The 19,658-nt window shown below is 28.5% G+C and overlaps 1 protein-coding gene across 3 annotated transcripts; it reads right to left on the reverse strand.

Annotated features, from left to right (window-relative positions):
* Positions 1-1,426: 1,426 nt before the first annotated feature.
* On the reverse strand, positions 1,427-6,192 carry LOC113849462 (ras-related protein RABC1-like). Of its 3 annotated transcripts, XM_027479393.1 has the most exons (8): positions 6,105-6,191; positions 5,840-5,959; positions 5,433-5,574; positions 5,153-5,221; positions 4,973-5,038; positions 3,425-3,546; positions 2,473-2,601; positions 1,427-1,931 (listed from the first exon to the last, which is right to left on the reverse strand). In XM_027479393.1, exons 3-8 carry the CDS (start codon positions 5,563-5,565, stop codon positions 1,827-1,829), a joined length of 624 nt encoding a protein of 207 aa, XP_027335194.1. In that variant the 5' UTR covers positions 5,566-5,574; positions 5,840-5,959; positions 6,105-6,191; the 3' UTR covers positions 1,427-1,826. The 3 variants fall into 3 exon arrangements, with proteins under 3 accessions (XP_027335194.1, XP_027335202.1, XP_027335187.1); XM_027479401.1 differs by having other exon boundaries at positions 5,740-6,192; XM_027479386.1 differs by having other exon boundaries at positions 5,840-6,183.
* Positions 6,193-19,658: the final 13,466 nt, after the last annotated feature.

Raw genomic sequence — 19,658 nt, forward strand, 5'->3', positions numbered from 1 at the left:
GAGAGAAAAAATTAATCCTTGTGTATAGTTAGATTATGTGACTTATTCTTCTATTCAAGATTTGGTGCTTAACCCATAATTAGCAATATGGCCTAGGCTCAATAAACATTGGTCACCATTAATTTATACAGATGATGTTATCATTATCATCTGAGTATAAAATATTTAACAATTAATTAATTCAAGAACGAAGTATACTTTTAAGAGGTTTCATGAGCATTGCTTTGTTTGTTTTTTTTTCTTTTTTTCACAAAGAACTATATAAGAGTGTAATTTATTCATTTTAACGTAACCTAATTAAAATATACCAACAATAATAATGTCATTTAAGGAAAAAAAATTAATACAAATTTGAAACAATAAAAAAATCATCTTTTTAATTTTAAACTAAATTTTTTAAACATGTATATATGAGAAAATTTTAAAAATATAATTTTTTTTATTAAATTATACTAACAATCCCTAAACTATTGGAAAAATTATAAATTGGTCTTTGAACTTTTAAAATCTGTAAATAGGTTTCTAAATTTTACAATTACTCATAATCACGTTATTTTATTATTATGGTTCAGCTTGAATAAAATTTTAAATAAACCTGTATATAAAAAAGAATAATATAAAAAATTAATAAAACTTTTTTCTATAAGCTAGAAACAACTTATACTTCTCTGTTTATTTTTTAATATTTCTAATTTAACTTTTTTAAAAAAATACAAGTTACTTTGAGAATATAAATTGTTTCTAACTTATGAAAAAGAATTTTATTCATTTTTATATTAACTTTTTTTTCTTACAAAAACTTCTCTAAAATTTACTCAATAAAGGTGGCAAAGAGTATTTGCTCTAAAACTCATGTAACAAGTATTGGGATTCAAAACTAATCTCAAAACTTAAAAAAAAAAATCATTAAAAATTGAACTTAAAAAAAAAAGTCATGAATAAAAACACGAAGAAAAAGTCCATTTTACCCAACTCTTGCCAAGAACTCCAAAACTAAAAAAGTTCGTTTTACCTTTAATACCCGTCATTGTCCTTATGCACGTAATTGCTTCGCATCCTAAAACTTGTTTATTCCTCAAGTTAGTTAGAGCTTTGAGATTGCTTAGTGCCTCTTGCTGATTGAAAGAGAGGGGACAGAGTTAGAAGAATGTAGGTGCAATGAAGCTTGTGAAGTTATCATTTTTCTATTAAAAACAATTAAGAAACTTTTAAAAAAGTGTTTTTTATTCATTTTTCAAAAACTCCTTTAAAACAAGTCTTAAAGAACAATTTTTAAAACAAGTTTTAAAACTGAAAACGTATATTATAAAAGTATTAAAATTCACATTTGATTTGCTCATCGTCATTTATAACTTTACGTTTTTTTTTTTTCTTAAGTGCACTATTTACTTTATATGGACCAATTTCTCAAAACCTTACTCTCAGAAGCAAGCTTATCCAATAAAATTGAATCTTATTAGCTGTCTTTCGTACTAGTAGTCTCAGATTGCTCTTTCAGACCGATCAAAAGTTAGGGCGACACCATTGTCTAGACGTTATATACAATTTGAACTGGTTTCCATTGGATGCTTCTTGCACGTCTATATATATGAAATTAAATGTGACTCAATGATAAACAATAAAACCCAAAAAAAGAAAGAAAACAGATAACCGTCACCATCACATAATATTCAAGGCAAATCAGGAACATTCTTTTCTGGCTTCGAATGCTGCTAAATAACTAATAAACTTGTGTTAGAATTCTGATTCTGGAAATGGATTCAACGCCCTTCTCTTGGAGATCTTCATATGCAGTTAAGCGGTGTTTAATAGCTAGCCTCTTAATATCAGCAACAACTACTTGTGGCATCGGACTTGGGTGGCTTGTCCTTGAAAATGTTCTTTTTAAGGCCCTTAGAGCCCTCAGCTAAGAGGCTAGGTGTATCCAGAATCTAGGTGATCAAACAGTCCAACGAAAAAAATTATAATCATTTTTAATGATATTAACATATTCATTATCACAAGTAATAGAATTTATCCGTTTCCAAGTGTCCCATGTACCAATTTCACTTGAAGCGTCAAGCCGTGTTTCTTTAGAATCAGGGGATATAATTACCTGTTTACCTCATCAAATTACTACTCATCCAGGCTTGCACAGCATACATTTCTCAATTTAACGTTTCTGTGTTTTGCAATTATATCTAGGAGACATATCGAGTGACATGATTGGCTTATTATGAAATGTAAGAGGAGCAAATCATGATCACTGAATCTTACTTGGATAACCAGGATACTTAAAAGAGAAAGTAACATGACTTTATGTTTTAATATTGACCACTTATGCACGATGTAATAATCATGATTTGCTTCCTTTACTCTTATAGTAACCTATTGCTTGGCAGTAGTACGTTAACCACATAAGAAATGTATGCAGTATACCAATTATTGACTAGAGTTATGTTAAGAAATGGGCATATATGTCACTCAACATACCTTCAGAACAAGCTCTTCAAAGCATTGTTGTACGTTAACTCGAGTTTTAGCACTACATTCAATAAATAGGCAACCATATTCCCTGGCAAAGTCTATTCCCTCTTTCTTTGTCACGGCTCTATCACTGTCCTGAAAAGCAAATATTATTCATCTGCATGTCAAGTCCTCTAATGGAATGCGTGAAAAAATATAGTAATGGTAATTAAGATCTAATATAAAGCATAAGTCATAAATCTGAGTTTGTTTTTTCAGCTTACAAAATGGATATGTGTACCAATGGGATCCTATAACAGAGGATTCAATGAAATTCCGGGTTTATATTTACTTAAATACAATTCAAAATCATATAAACAAGCCTGCCTCCTAATCTTTCCTTAAATAAATAAATAAATGAATCCTCCTAGACTATAGAAAATGGAAAAATAAGACAGGTAATCAAGGGAAAGGAACATAGAAGAACCAGAAGTCAAAACATGAAACGAAACAGATTATAGTAAATAAGATTAGCCCAAAACAGCTCCCCAAACCCTTTGTACATTTATTATTGAAAACCTTTTAAAACGACCACTCACTGACTGCCTGAGAATTGCGAGTGATAAACCCATGGAAATCAGAACAACATGAGAAGGGAGAACCTTCTGATCAAAAGGGCACAGTGGCAAATAATTTCTCCCTACTTCCTTCCATCCCCTTTAAATTGAATAAACAGAGATCGATCTAAAAACATCCAATAGTATTTTCTCTTTGTCAAAGTTTACTAAGAATTTCTCCAAAAGGAAGAAAAATTGAAGTACTGAACATTGATTTTGAACAAGTCAAGCATGAACATCCAATACAGATAGCCAGAAACACATGCATAAAGTTGAGTACTCAAACAAAAATCTTGACGAGATTGAACGCTCAGAAAGATGAGGGGAGAGCGTATGATTACAAAATTCCTAAAAGAAGATACCTTATCCACTTTGTTTCCGACAAGCATTTTGATGCATTCCGGATTTGTTGAATAAAGGTCAATTTCCTTTGCCCATACTTCAGAGAGATCCGTAAATGTTTCCCGCCGAGTGACATCATAAACTACATCAGTTTGAGACACAAAATGCAGTTAGTCAAAAACTAAAATATCAACAATATATATACTGGGGAGGCTATGTTGCCAATTTCCAAATCAATGCATCATATTCCCACCATCGTAATGCATCTGATACAGACATGCCAACCATATCCATGTGAATTCAATCAACAACTTAGAACAAAAAATTCATTATGGTCACTGAATTGACACAGCTCAATTCAGTTAACACGCCAAAGCATGATAGATGTAGGAAAGTATTTTTTTAAGCAGTAAAAAAGTGTACACAACCATCCTTTAGACCTTTACCTCTTTCATATTGACACCTTCAACTTTCATTTCATCCCAATCCTTAAACACCAGATAGGTATTATGTCAATAGACCATTTAGTTAACTTGGATTTAAGTCACTAACAATAAACAAATCATGGCCATTCATTTAAATTGAATATAAGCCATTCATTTTATTTTATATTTATATAAATCACTCCCTCTGCCCCCCCCCCCCTCCCCCACAAAAAAAAAAGATAAAAATAATCCAAAAAGAAAAGAAAACAGTGACTACCTTCATGTTTGATAGTTTCCAACAATCATGTGATCATTGGTTAGAATTAAATATTTTCTATTTTTGGCAAATTAAATATTCTCTTCATTTCCTATGCCCTTGGACACACAATTTCGATGCAATTTTTGCAAAAATACACGAAAAGGTTCGAAACTATTGCCAAAGAGAACTTAATTTAAGTCAAGCAAATAAGCAACAGAAATTTAGTTCAGATAGTGAAAGATGACTAGGTGGCAAGGCCCTAGCTGCAAGGGACGGCCTAGTTCATCATTGAAGACCCTTGGTTGAACTTTGAAAAGTTTATTCTAGCTGGTCATTTACAAATTGGTTATTTTGCTCTACATGCAATAAACTATAGCTTTAAGCCCCGAAGCTTGTTAAAGCCTGCTAGAAAATAAGTCATCTAGGTTTTTTGGAAAGTGCTTCTAGGCAGATGAAGTTTCTTCACAAAGACTAAATTTACTTGTTTGATTAGACCTATATGCCAATCATCGTTACTTTGAATATATTAGCTTTATGGAAACCATTTGATTTGATTATGTGAGTAATAAAAAAGCCTTAACCATGGATTAAAAGCAAAGCATAACTTAGCAGGGAAGAAAATTTTGGCTTTAACTCATCCCAGCAAAGAACTAACTTGCTCAAACCATCATTACATAACAAATCACATACTGTACTAGATTGCCTTACAGAGTATAAAGGCATGGGTTAACTTTCAAAAGGAAAGCAAACAGTTGTTCCCTGCCATCCTCCAAAATGTTATAATACATTCCAGTCTAGGTTCTCGTGAAAATTCAAAACACTCCGCCCTCAATAAATTCGTGACTAGAAGGGTGGTGAATCAAGAACAGAGAACTGAAACTCACCCATAATGATGCCTTGTGCACCTCGGTAGTAAGAACTTGTCAATGTTCTGAATCTCTCCTGACCAGCTGCATATTTAAATCACACCATATCCATACATATAGCATTATTACTAAGAGAAACACACATCATATAAAATGGAACATCAATGAATCAATAAACAAATAAACACAAATGAACACCTGTATCCCAAATAGCAAGCTTCAGCTTTTTACCATCCATCATCAAATACTTGACCTTAAAATCAACACCTACATTGAGACATCAAACAAGACATAAAGGCATGAAACTCTAGATCACATTGTGTTCACAAATAATCAGACAACATTAAGCATACACAAGACAATGATGACATTTCAGACTGAATAGCAATCTGTAACATTAAAAATGCTATACCCTATGGCCATTACAATGACAATGACATGTTCTTGAGATGCATGAAATGAATTGAAAAAAACGAACCAATTGTGGGAGCAAGATCTTCAAATTCATTGGAGGTAAAACATAGGAGGAGACTACTCTTGCCAACACCGGAATCCCCAATCAGCAACAACTTAAACGAATAATCAAATTCCTGGCTCGAACTCGAATCCATCGCAATCAACTGATTCAATCATAAAATAACAATTTAAAACAAATAATCAAATTCCATTTTCCCTACCAAATCCTATGAGCAAGAATTGATTCTGAAACCCATCGTATAATATTGATTGTTAAGAAAATGTGCATTGGCATCATAATAGTGATTAAAGAAGAGAGATTTGCATACCTAATAATTAATAGAATCAAATCCTAGAGGAGCTGGTAGGAGATGAAATTCAGAATGAAATATTAGCAACGAAAATAAAACGGAACCGGGTCCGAATTACCAGGTCGCCGTTCCACGTTTTTTCTTTTTCCTTTTTTTCTTTCCCTTCAGCTCTGAAATATTTCTAATCATTATCGCGAGATTTAATTTTGTCACCCGAACCTTGTTGCAGTAACAAATACTAAAACAAACATATTAAAATGATAATCGATGAAAAAAATTCATACAAAGTAATCAAAAGAAAAAAAAATCATACTAATAAATTGATGATTTGACAAAAAAAACTAAAAAAAAAATAGTGTGTTAGAAATAGATACAAGTATAACTATAAAATATTGATTTGCCTCAATGGCCGCACGAGACAGCCATTTTCTTCTATCAACGGTTCAAACTGATAACTACACTATCATTGCACGCTGGTTGTTGGGTTTATGACGAAGGTCATATAAGTTTTTGTAGATAAGTGTATAAACTTTAGTTTCAATAAATTTAAATTTGTAAAATATATTTATTTAAAATTAACTAAATTAATATATCTTATGTTTCGAACATTTTTTAAAAGTAAATATTTGAAAAATATTATATAAATTTTTAAATTTAATATAAAAGATGTAAGTTATTATTCTGGTCTGAATACAAATTTAAAGATAAAATTAATTTAATTGAAACAATTAAAAATTATTTTTTTAACAGAATCAAGTTAAAATAAAATAAATGCAATTAAGTAATATTTTAATGTGCATTTAAATATATACTAAATTTAATAGCAATATATATATATATACACACTAAATTTGGTGAGTTTAATACAGCAAAAAAAAATGGTGAATATTCAGACAAAAGAAATAAGTTTTAAGTTATTGAAATATATTAGGTTTAAAAGATCAATTCATTTAAATGAATATAAATACTATAACAATAATTATATTCTTTTTATTATTGTACCATTTATTTTATCATAATATTATAATAATTTATATTATTAGTTTATTAAAAAAAACTTAAACATGACAACCGTGTAAGTTCATTGCTCATTTAAAGATACACTTTGATTTCATTTAATAAAATTTATTATAAAATAAATTTTTAAACAATTTTTAAAGTAAATTAAACTTCTATAAGGATCGAAACAGCAGTTTTTTGGTTGTTCTGCATCATCTGTCATCCAACATTAATAGCATTGTATGAGATTCAGCTCACCCGATATATTTCCCATAAAAAGACTAATTTCATTCAATTTGGCCACACAAATATTGTGTATCAATTTAAATTGATATAAATGTATTGTTAAAATATTCGGATCAACTCATTATATTTGACCCTTTTTAATATCAATAATTTTAAAATATCTAAATTATAATTTTTCAATACTAACTAAAATTTAAAATAATAATTTAATGTGTTTAGCTAAAATATTTTCTTATCATTTTAATTATTTTTTCGATTAAATTATAATTTTATATTTTTTATATTAAAAAATAGTAATACTAATAAATATATTTTGACTACAATTTAAAAGTTTAAATTAAAAATAATAGTTTTGACGTTAGGATATCAATGTCAAGATTGCTAGCTTCTTAACATAAGAATAAAATAATAAGTGTATCAATTTTTGTTTACTTACATTTTCTCTCCTCATATTTTTTAAAATTCTTAAATAAACACACAATCATACAATAATATAAATAATACTTATACCCGCAAGATATAAAATACGATTAATTCAATAAACTATAAGCCTGCAATCTCTACGTTAAATTTGGGTTCCAATGGCTTATCCAAAAAAGTTTGGGTTATGATATTTCTTTCTTACATACGCCAAAAGATTGTCAAATTGAGATTCATGCCCTACCACTCTTGTCACCCTGAAATACTATTAACTGTTGGTTAACAAATATAAGTTTTTATCTTTCTACAGGTTGCTAAAAGAAGTTACACCATCCATCATTGTCCTTTTTTATATTAATTTCATTTTATAAATATTTATAAAAGTAAAAAAATATTAAAACAGTAAAATTAATTTGTTCTTTAAATGTACGATGACCAAATTTATATTTGTATAATTTTTAAAATATAAATTTAGTTTTTAAAATAGTCACTAATTCAATTTTAAATATATAATAGGTTTAAAAATCAATTCAATCTTTAAACTAGTCACTAATTTGTTCTTCAAAATTATTGTTAATTTAAGTCTTTAAACATTTAATAGGATATTTTTTTATCTTTTAAAAAATACAACATATATTTAAATTATCATGACTGTCAATCTCTAAATTGTCCTTCAAAGTAGTCACTCACTGGATCTCTTAATAAGTAATAGGATAATTTTTAATTTTTTAAAAATTAAGTTTAGTTTCTAAACTAGTTACTACTAGTGATTGAAATATCAATCTTTAACTTATTCTTCAAAATGGTGATTAATTTGATCTCTAAATATGTAATAAGGTATTTTTTATTTTTTGAAAAAATACAATCAATCTCTAAACTGATCATTAGTGATTGAAATATTAATCACTAATTTGTCCTTTAAAGTCATCACTAGTTTGATCTCTAAACATGTAATTACATGTTTTTTTTTTAAAAAATAAAATAAGTTTTTAAATCAATAATTGTTAATGACTAAACTATCGATCATTAACTTTTTCCCAAAGCAAAGCAATTACTAATTTGTTCTTTAAACACGTAATAAGATAATTTTTTATTTTTTACTTTTCTCTAGACCAATTACTACTACTAATTACCATATTAGTTATTAACTTATTCCTCAAAGTAATCACTAATTCGGTTTTTAAACATGTCATAGAATAATATTTTTAAAATAATATTGATCTCTAAACTACACTATGAGTAACTGAAATATCAAACACTAACTTATCCCTTAAAGTGCTCACTAATTCGGTCTTAAAATGAGTAATAGAACTATTTGTTATAAAAAAATTAATTTAATCTCTAAATTAATCATTATCAGTGATTAAAATATTAATCATTAATTTCTCACTCAAATTAATTATTAAATCAATTCATAAATACAAAATTAAATTTTGATAAAAAAATATTAAATATTAGTTTTTAAATTGGGTACTATAGTATTCAATCTCTGCATTAGTCCTTACATGAAAAAAAAAATAATAATTAATGGGTGGGATAATGTGGGTTGAGCTTTGTGTGTTAGGTCACTGATGCTCTTATTTTTGCATCCTCACTTTCAACTAGAGGTTTAACTTCTACATTGTCAAGCTCATGGCTTTCTTCAACTACTAAGCACATGAATAACTCTACCCTAGCAAGTTTGACACGTTTTACATTAAAACGAAGGAAGCGCTACAAGCAATGAGAATTTTGGAGTTTGATAGAAAGGTTAGATGGGTTATGTCTATTGACAAAGATGGTGAGTAAATGGATAATCAATAGTGTTTCTGTTAGGAAAACAATAGTCTTCAAGTCTCTGCTCTGAAACGGTGACGTCTTTCTGACTGTCTCTGACATGGGGAGGATACCTGCAAAAGGCACTCCGATACTGAAGTCAAGATTCGGTTTTGAGCAGTAAATATTATTTCATAATGAAAAGTCAACCCTTTACCTGTACTTTCTACCTTCCTTTTATAGGCTTTATTGTGGGCTAATGGGCCTGCTGAGTCAGCCTTGAGTTTTGGCAATTTTACTTTAAAGTAGATAATGCCTTGATTACTACCCTTAATTGGGTTAATTACCTTCTAATCCTAACAAAAGATATTTGGTCAAACTGGGCCGAATAGGTACTCGGTTTCCTTTTTCTATATGTACGACTGAGCAGTTTCTTATCCAGTACAAGTAGTTTATTGGATTAGGACTAAGGCTGAGAGTTGATAAAGTAAGAATTCAAAATTGATAAAATTTTAGAGACTTGGAAGTGAGATAGTGTGTGTAGGGATGGAAACAGGTCAGGCCGCCTAACAGGGGCCTGTGGCCTGGCCTGGTTTAGGCCTGGTCTAACTTGACCTTTTTAATAAACAAATTAGGCTCATGCCTTTTTTAAGCCCTGTTTAAGTAAACAAGCCAGGCCTGAGCTGTTTATAAAACCTGTTAAGCCGGCCTGTATAAATATATATATATATATATATATATATATATATATATATATTATAATTTAAAAATAGAGCTATTAAAATATATTTAAATAATAAAGTTATTTAATAATATATTTTTATATTCTTAATTATGTTATTATTAAATTAATATATTATGTTATAATTTATTTATTTATAATTATAATAAACAGAAATTATATTATATTAAAAATTAAAAATATTTATACATGATTACACTTTTTAAATAATAAATTTATTTAATAATAAATTATTATATTTAAACAATTTAAAAAATAGTTAAGTCTTTGAACAAGAATAAGATATAATCAAATTTAAACGAAATAAAATTTAAAAATAAAATAATAAAATTATATTAACATATTTTTTATACTCTTAATTTTATTATTATTAATTTAATTATTTAATTATTATATTAATATATTATGTTATAATTCTTTTTATTTACAATAAATAGAGATTGCTTAAATCTGAATTATATTTTATTTGAAAGTAAAAATTTATAAAAAAATGATAACAAAATAAAATAAAAAATTTATTATAATATATATTAATATATATATATATATATAATCAGACCATGTAGCAAATAATATAAATAATATAATTATAAATAAATTATATAATAATATATATTTTTATAACTTGCACATGTTTTAATTAAATTATTAGTCAATTATCAATTTATATGTAATTTATAAGTATGTGTTTTAATTTATTGTATCAGTAATATTTTCTATATTACATTAATATTATAGTGTAGTTAATTTTACATTTATTTGTTAATTTAAAATAACAAATTAATGAGACAAATAAAATTAAATATTTTGTAATTATTTTTTAATTTAATAGTTATTATTGTTTTCATTTTATATATATATAGTACATTAAGTTTAAATTTTTATATTAAGTTTTATCACATTTTTTTAATTAAGATAAAAATTTAGAAATATATGTTATTTTAATTTAAATATAAATTTTAATAATTCTTCCTATGCTCATATGTTATTTTTTTGCATCTTTGAATTTTATAATATAAGTATTTATCATCTACAATTTTTATAATGACGATATTTATTTACTTTTTAAAATATAATATTTTTTTAGCTGATTCAATAAATTTTATAAGTGTTATTTTTTGTAATTATTTTTTTAATTTAATAGTTATTATTATTGTCATTATATATATATATATATATATATATTACAGTAAGTTTAAATTTATTTTTTTTAAAACATATAATTTTCTTTTAATTGATTCAACAAACTGTGTGAATATTAATTTTTTTTTATCAATTTTATGTATTTACTATAACTTTATTTGTTGAATATAAGATGTCTTTAAATAAACAAAATATATTTCTAAAATAAAATTAAAATATTTACTATTTATATAATTTTAAAAAATAAATAAATAAATATAAATATAAATTTTATTAATATAAAATATTTATAATTAATACTTAAATAATATTTTTAGAATTATTTATAAAATTATATAAATATTATTATAATTATTTAATAATTATTAAGAACATGGATAGAAATTAGAAAAATGTAAAACTAATTTAATAATAAAATATTTATATTTTTTTTAATATTAATTTTTTTGTTAACAGGCTTCAAGACAGGCCAGGCCACTTAAACAGGCCAGGTCAGGCCTAAAATAAAGCCTTTAACATGTAACAGGTCAGGCTCAAGCCTAATAATTATGTTACAGGCCAGACCTGTTTAAAGTAAAGCCTGGCCTGACCTGACCTGTTTCCATCCCTAAGTGTGTGAGATGAGTTCAACAACATAGAAGCAAGGTTAGCACCAATAATGTAAGGAAACATGAGCAAGTAAGGGATTTTTACCTAAATAAAATAAAAATGATTGGATATTACGTGTATATGCACCGAAATAAAAAGTTTTACACAAATATTCTAATTTGAATTATATGGAAGTCGATTAAAATCAATTTCAGACATGAGTATAAAAATTGATTATAACTGTTTTTAGTAGCGCAATAAGGAAGTCAATTATAGTCGACTTCTGTGTTATAAGAAAGTCGATTATAATCAACTTCTATTTTACAAGAAAGTCAAATATGATCAACTTTAGTTAAAAACATACTCTGCCTTAGAAACATTTTTGGAGTTTGAATTATGATCCATGTATACACTTAAGTTATATAATTTTTTTTTAATCTCTTACCAAAATTAAAGAAAAATAATAATTTTTATAAATTATTAAATGATATCAATGTAAAAATAATATTTCAAAGGACATAAAATTTAAATTCTAAATTACATAAAATTCAAATTTCAAAGTATATGAAATTAAAATTCTAAAGTATATAAAATTAAAATTTCAAAGTACGTAGTCTATAAAATATTTAGATCACCATGCAACATATGTGACTATAGGCCACGTCTGTTGCATCTGGGCCCAGCAAAGTGACTTCCTGTTGCACAATGACGATATAAAATTTGTTATACAGGTCTGTGGTATGCATGTTACTCTTTCTGCTGACTTTGGTCATGCATGTACTGGTTATCCATTTCCTGTTGTTGGACATTCCTTGAATATGTGTTGGTGATGTCGATACAGTGAAACCCTCTCGCTACAGCGAGAATACACCTAGAAATGCACCACAAACTGTCGCTCTCTCGCTACAGCGAGAAGGCGACAGTTCTGATCCTTTCTCCTAGGGTCCTTTCGCTACAGCAAGAATCCTCTCGGAGCAGTGAGAACAGTCCAGTATCACGCCTTACACTTAGGCACTTAGCCCATCTCAGCTCTATCCAGTCATGCATATACATATATACACACATTCATGTACTTAATACACGTAAACATCATTATCAATAAATCAACACACATGTGAATAATAATAATAATAATAATAATAATAATAATTAATATTACCCAAAATTAGGGGCGTTACATAAGCTTATCAATATCACCGCCTAACCTTATGGAAATGGTCAATATAAATGTTATAGAAGGTATAAATTATATTGTTATAATTTGTTTTTAAATTTTTTTAGTGATAACACATATTGAATAAATGTTTGTATTTTGAAGGATGTGGAGATCTATGTAGTTATGAAGATGAAGATGAAGATGATGAAGTCAATAGTGATGATGAGAAGAACGATATTGATGAAGGACATATTCCGTTGAATAGCTTGTCAGATACAGACATTGATGGTGATTTTGATTCAAACTTAAATTTACAACAAGAAAATGTTGGAGGTAACATTTAAAAAGTATATTGATTAAATTGTTTATTTGATTTTAATAATGAATATTGTACGTTTAAATGTAGTTGTAGGTGAAATACTTTTTTGGAATGTAAGTCCATACTACAAATCTATTAATTGGGACCACCCAGACCAAAAAATTGACTCAAAAGATAAAGTTAAAAATGCCTTAAAACAACATGCAATGAGAATACATCAGAATTATTTTGTTGCTGAGTCAAAACCAACAAAGTTGCATGTGAGGTGTTTAAACCATAAAAATGGTTGTCTATAGAGAATAACAATATCATTGCTTAAAAATTCAATAAAGTACCTCATTGAGACTCTACTGCTGGAGTCATCACTCAACATAAAACCCCCAATCAATCGCAACATATAAGCCCTAGCAAATTGGGTGATCTGTAAAGGATTCTGTGCATGTATCGCCACATGGGTAAAATGTTAGTCTAGCCAACTAGTCTTCAAGAAGCTCCAAACAAAATCTGCACGTGATGGTTTAATCCCTAGGCTCTCCTCAACAATATCAGCATAATTACCTCCAACAGGTGCTATCATAGGTCTTTCATCAATCTGTAAACCTAACAACACAAATATATCCTGCAAAGTGATCGTACACTCGCCTGGAGGCAAGTGAAAAGTGTGTGTCTCTGGCCTCCATCTCTCTACTAATGCAATGATCAATTGGAGTTCTAATGGGAACTAACATATGTGAGCAATCCCAGTAAATCCCACAAGCTCTAAATGTGGAAGGATCTCCTCTGGAACACCATCCAAACCAGTTGGAATAAATTGACATTTCCTAACCTTCAAAATAGGATTATCTCAACCATCCCAAATATGTTCAGACACATGAATATTCTGTAAGCGCAATAATGAAGGACCATCTGGTTCAAGATGAATGACCTTATTCTATCATAAAGATAAAGCCATCTACACAAAATATAAAATATAACATGGTCAAAATTTTAAACTTTAATATAAATTATACCAAAAAATTTCATATAATGCATCAAGTATAATACCACAATATGTTCTTACTTCATCACATAATTCAAATAAATAATCTATTTATAACATTTTAATCATTGTAATACAAATAAAATCAAATACAATTATTCATAACTAATTTTAAAAAAATTTACTAAATAAATTAGTTATTTGTTCATTACTTAATTTGAATATTTTATGGATTTTTCCCCTAAATTTAACAAGTTTTTTTAAACTTAGTAAATTAAAATAAATTAATATATTAATTAAAAATTATAAACATTAAAAATTTTGTAGTACTTCCCATTATAGATCTTATATCATACAATAACAACACTAATTAACAAGTTGTTTGTTTTAAATTATTTATTGGTCATCATTTATTAAATTATATAATTATCAATAATTAACTTAAACTAACTACAATCACTCTAAAAATTTATATTCTACATTCAAATTTTTTCTTTCTAAATTAAATTATATAATTATAAATAATCTATCTCAACTAATTTATATCTCTCTAAAAATTTATATTGGATAACTAAGTTTCTTATTTATTTAAAATTTTGATTCTTTTTTAAAAATAATTTCATCTCACATTATTAGTATCACTCTATAAATCAAATTATATAAATAATTATGTAAATAATATTTTTTGTTCTAAACTAATTAATATCACAACAATATTTTATAATTAAATAACTAAATTTATTATTTCATCATAATTAACCAATATTAATTATATTTTTTTGTTGCAATTATTTATAAACTCAAATATTCAGTACAACAATTTTAATATATATTAGTGTTGTCAATTTTAATACTTTCAATTTTTATTATAACTTTTCTTTGTAATTATCTAAATTTGTTCTTTAATTATAAATAAATATATCTATTTACATATTTTAATCATAATTAATATAAAAAATAGAATTTATGTTATAAGTTTTATACACTATTTTCTAATTATCATTTCTTATATAATTAATCAACCAATTTGATACAATTATTTTCTAATTTTCTATTCTAAATTTTATTTAACTATTTAATATTGCTTTTAATTTTTTTAAATTATTTTTAAGTTGTCTTTTAATTTACACCTCAATTTAGTAGAATAATTCTAAATGCAAGCTTAATTTTTAATATAAATATCACTATAAATATTTAATTTTACAAATTTTATTTATTTTTTAATTTCTATAAAATTACCAAAATTATTTTTATTATATTTTTAATCTAAATATTACTATTAATTTTTTTTCTACAAGCTAAAAGTGTAATAAATTTAGTTCTAAAATTTCTATTTTTAATATTAATTTTACAATTAAAATTTCTCTCATTAATCAATTTATTTTTTATTTTTTATAAAAATTTTAATCAAAATATTACATTACAAGTTTTTCTATTTATAAAAAATATAAAAAATAATTATATTGAAAATGGAAATACCTGGGTTGCAGAATTCAGGCGACGGAGATGGCGTTTTTCGGCGACTGAGAATTCCCTAGGACAGCGGCAAGTTATCTGGACGGCGGCGTCTCTCCAGCGACCTCCTTCTGCTGATCCTGTCCATTAACGGTGACTGTGTAGCAGATTACCGTTCTCCCAACCTCCTCTAAATTTCAATCCAAAAATACCTTCACTACTACAAATCAAGCGAATTCGGACACTATTTTGCAAGGGATGACGATCCTCACTAAGAAATCAAGCTAAAACGATCAAAAAATGATACTCAAGGTTGCTGAATGGAAAAAATGAAGGTTTCCTTGTTTACAAACACAGAACGGGAGAAGGGAGGGGGAGGCGCGGTTACTGTTGCTCCGCCGACACGTGGCCCAATCAGAATGTTTCGTCTCTGAGTAAGATGAAATCAACTATTCGTCCTAATCAGGGACAAAACATATTGATTAGACCACGTGTCTGGAAGCGAGAAAATTTAATTCAAATTTTTTGCTCGTTTTGTCTCATTCTTATACGAATTCATGCTACACGTGTCCAGTTTTACAGCATTTCATCCCTTTTCTAGACGAATTCAATAAATAAATAAATAAAATTTAATTTCACCCATCTCAAATACAAAATCACAGCTAACGTGGCAAAAAAAATTTTAGACAGGGAATAAGTTTTAATTTTATTTTATTTTGATAATTATTTTTTAAAAAAGGTATTATTTTAATCATTAAGCCGAAAAAGAAAATATATATGAGATGATCTCGTGATGAGTGCGCGTTTCCATCTGTTCTGTGCCAGCTTTTCGGGCACCAACCCCACGCCACGGTACCCATGTATAGTGGCCCGCACCCATTTTACATACAACAAAAGTAGCATATATAAATAATATCAATTTTAAGTTGTAATTTTTTTAAGCACTATTAATGTTATTTATTAATTAAAATAAATATTTTAATTTTAATTTAAAAAAACATTAACAAGATATATATATACATATCAAGTAAGGGTATTAAATTTATCATAGTAGATAGTTTTAATTATCAAATAAATACTTTTTAAAGAAATGGATGTGTTAGGATTTGACAATAAATGTAATTTAATTTATATATTTCAACCTTTTTATTTTTTATTTTTTTTTCTAGCCTTTATTTTGAAGAAAAATTAAGTTTTCAAAATATCGCTTTAAGTTAAACATTAGTTAATTATTGGCAATTTTGTGTCAAATTTAATTATTATATTAATATGTTATCATATAAACTATATTTGAAATTTTATATTAATTGAAATTATTTATATTACACTAAAATATATTGATATTAATTATATATATTTTTATAAATAAATTACAGTAATAATTTTATTATTTAACTATGTAAAATTTGTTGGAGAATGATGATACTTCAGGTGATGATCCTCTTGGACAGAGCACGAAAAAGGTCAAAACGAAGGAGTCTTGTGTTACGGAGTGTGTTGTCGTCAATGATGCTAGCATGGAGGAGTCAGGCTCCAGTGTCGAGATGGCAAAAATAACATTCAAATCATACTTAGAGGCAAAGTTTTCTCCGATTTCAACAATCTTATAAAGGAGATAGAGGTGTTGGAGGATGCTTTCTATAAAGATATTGATAACTCTGAAAATTCAAGTGAGAACCTAGACCCGTTTGACTATCACAGTAACTCAGGAGGAGTTTGAGGAATGGTGCTCTCCATGGCGAACTTCCTTGATTGTCAATGTTCTAGGCAAACGAGTTTCTTATCGAATGCTTGATAACAAGGTTCATAGGGAATGGACGAAGGCTGGCCCTGTCCGTCCGTCTGGTGGATTTATCATAGGAATTCTACCTAGTGCAATTTGCAGTGGAGGAAGACTACAAACATGCTCTGTTTGAGGGACCTTGGATGATTGTGGACCACTATATAGTGGTGCAAAGATGGCACCCTTTTTTCTCTTTTATAGCTACTCAAACGCGCAAAATTGCAACTTGGATTCGAATACTTGGCCTCCTGATTGAGTTATTTAACAATAGATTTCTATGGAAGGTAGGAAGCAAGTTAGGCATGATGTTAAAGATAGACAAACTTAGGTCTATCCAAACTCGAGAAAGGTTTGCTAGGATCTGTGTTGAGATCAATTTACAAAAAAAGCTGGGGTTCAAGAACAATGTACTAGGGCATATACTTCGGCTGGAGTATGAAGGACTCCACTCTATATGTTTTGTAAATATGGCCATAAGCAACAACATTGTCCCGAACAAAATATGCCTCCTGTACAGGTTACTAGTTCAAGCGAGGAAGGACCAAAGATGGATGTTGATGGAGATATTACCAAACTGTTGAATGGTGGAAACTCACCGGTGAAGAAGGACTCTCAAAATTCTATTAAGATTCATGAATCTATGGATTCTGAGGAAAGATATGAACCCTAGATGATTGTTAACAAGAAAAAGAAAATGCTCAAGCTACGTGGCTTATCTTCTACGGATAATTGAATGCATATCATGGCAAAGATTCTAAAATCTAATGATGGTGGCACGATTACAAATAATTTTGAAATTCAAAATGTTAACTTAGAAGATACACGTGATAACATTCCACGTGATGGGACAAATGCTTCAATAATGCTCCCAATAACCCAAAGTGGGACCTAAGCTCGATCAAATCCGTAAATAACCACAAAGATTCGTAACATGCTTGGTGGAAAAAATTCACAATCAAATCGGCAGAAGGGTGTTGCAAACTTCCCTCTCTCCAAGCCAAAAAGCAAAGAGCCACGTGTTCCAACTATGATGACAAACTTGGCAAGATATGTGAAAGAAAATGTTTCAAATCCTTAGGTTGCATGTGGAAAACATGTCTTTGGTTCTGAATGGTCTAAACAATATAGCTAATTTGGATGGCCCGTCAAGAAGAATCTATGACGGGTACCCATATGCATGGACTTGACAATGACATGTTGACTTTTGCGTCTGCATTGCGTGAACATTTCATGGATGAGGGAGAGCATCCTCCAGCAAATAATGAAAATGGCTCAATGGAGTTGAATTCAAGACACGTCTCCGGGGTTTCTTAACCTAAAACAACCAACTATTAATGATGAATATACTTAGCTGGAATTGCAGGGGTACTGGGTGCAAAAGTTTTATCCCTTTGGTAAATGATCTACTTTGTGAACATGATATTGGAGTATTTTAGTTGCTGGAAATGTAAGTTAGTAATCAACAGACAACTCAAATTCTTTATCATATCAACCTTAACAAGTCCTTTCTTGTTGAGGGTCAAGGTTGAGTGTGTGGAATATGGTGCCTTTGGGAGTCTTCTCTATGGACTCTCACGGTAATTGAAAAAAGTTTTCAATTTGTGCACTTCTCAGTAACAAATGCTTTCGGCTCTTGGTTCCTAACGATGGTGTATGCTAGTTCTCACTCTCAACAAAGGATTGAATTATGGAGAAACCTGGAACGCTTGGCAACTTATGTGTCTGCTCCTTAGTGTGTCTTGGGTGATTTCAATGCGGTTTTACATGACCATGAAAGAAAGGGTGGTATTCAATCTGCTTGCTTGAAGGGTGATTTAGCTTTCAAGAAATTTTTTAATGCTTCAAACTTTTTGGATATGGGGTAAGGTGCTTCGTTTACTTGGAAGCGTGGTGCTTTGTATGAGCGCTTGGTTCGTCCCTTAGTAAATTTGGATTGGCAAACAAATTTTCTTGATGCCGATGTCTTCCATCCAAATCTGTATAAGTCGGATCATAGTCCTATTCTAGTCAAACTACAACTTTCAGTAGTGTCAAACAGAGGTCAAAGACCCTTTCGTTTTGAAGCAGCATGGCTCACCCATCCTGAGTTTTCAGATTTAATATTGGAAAAGTGGAATGAACAACATGATTAGTCCAACAAAGTGGAGAATATCAAGCGATCGTTACTCAACTGGAATAGGTCCACTTTTGGTAATATTTTTCTTACTAAGAGAAAGCTCTGACAACGTTTGTATGGTATTGCTCATAAGCTCATGCAAAAGGTGACATCTTTCCTTAGCCTACAGCAGTAGTTTTGGTATGAGTATGACTAGATCTTGGTGAGAGAGGAAATCCTATAGTTCCAAAAGTCTC

Source organism: Abrus precatorius, unplaced genomic scaffold (assembly GCF_003935025.1).
Source record: "Abrus precatorius isolate BTA unplaced genomic scaffold, Abrus_2018 Scaffold10, whole genome shotgun sequence".
NCBI classification, from domain to species: Eukaryota; Viridiplantae; Streptophyta; class Magnoliopsida; order Fabales; family Fabaceae; genus Abrus; species Abrus precatorius.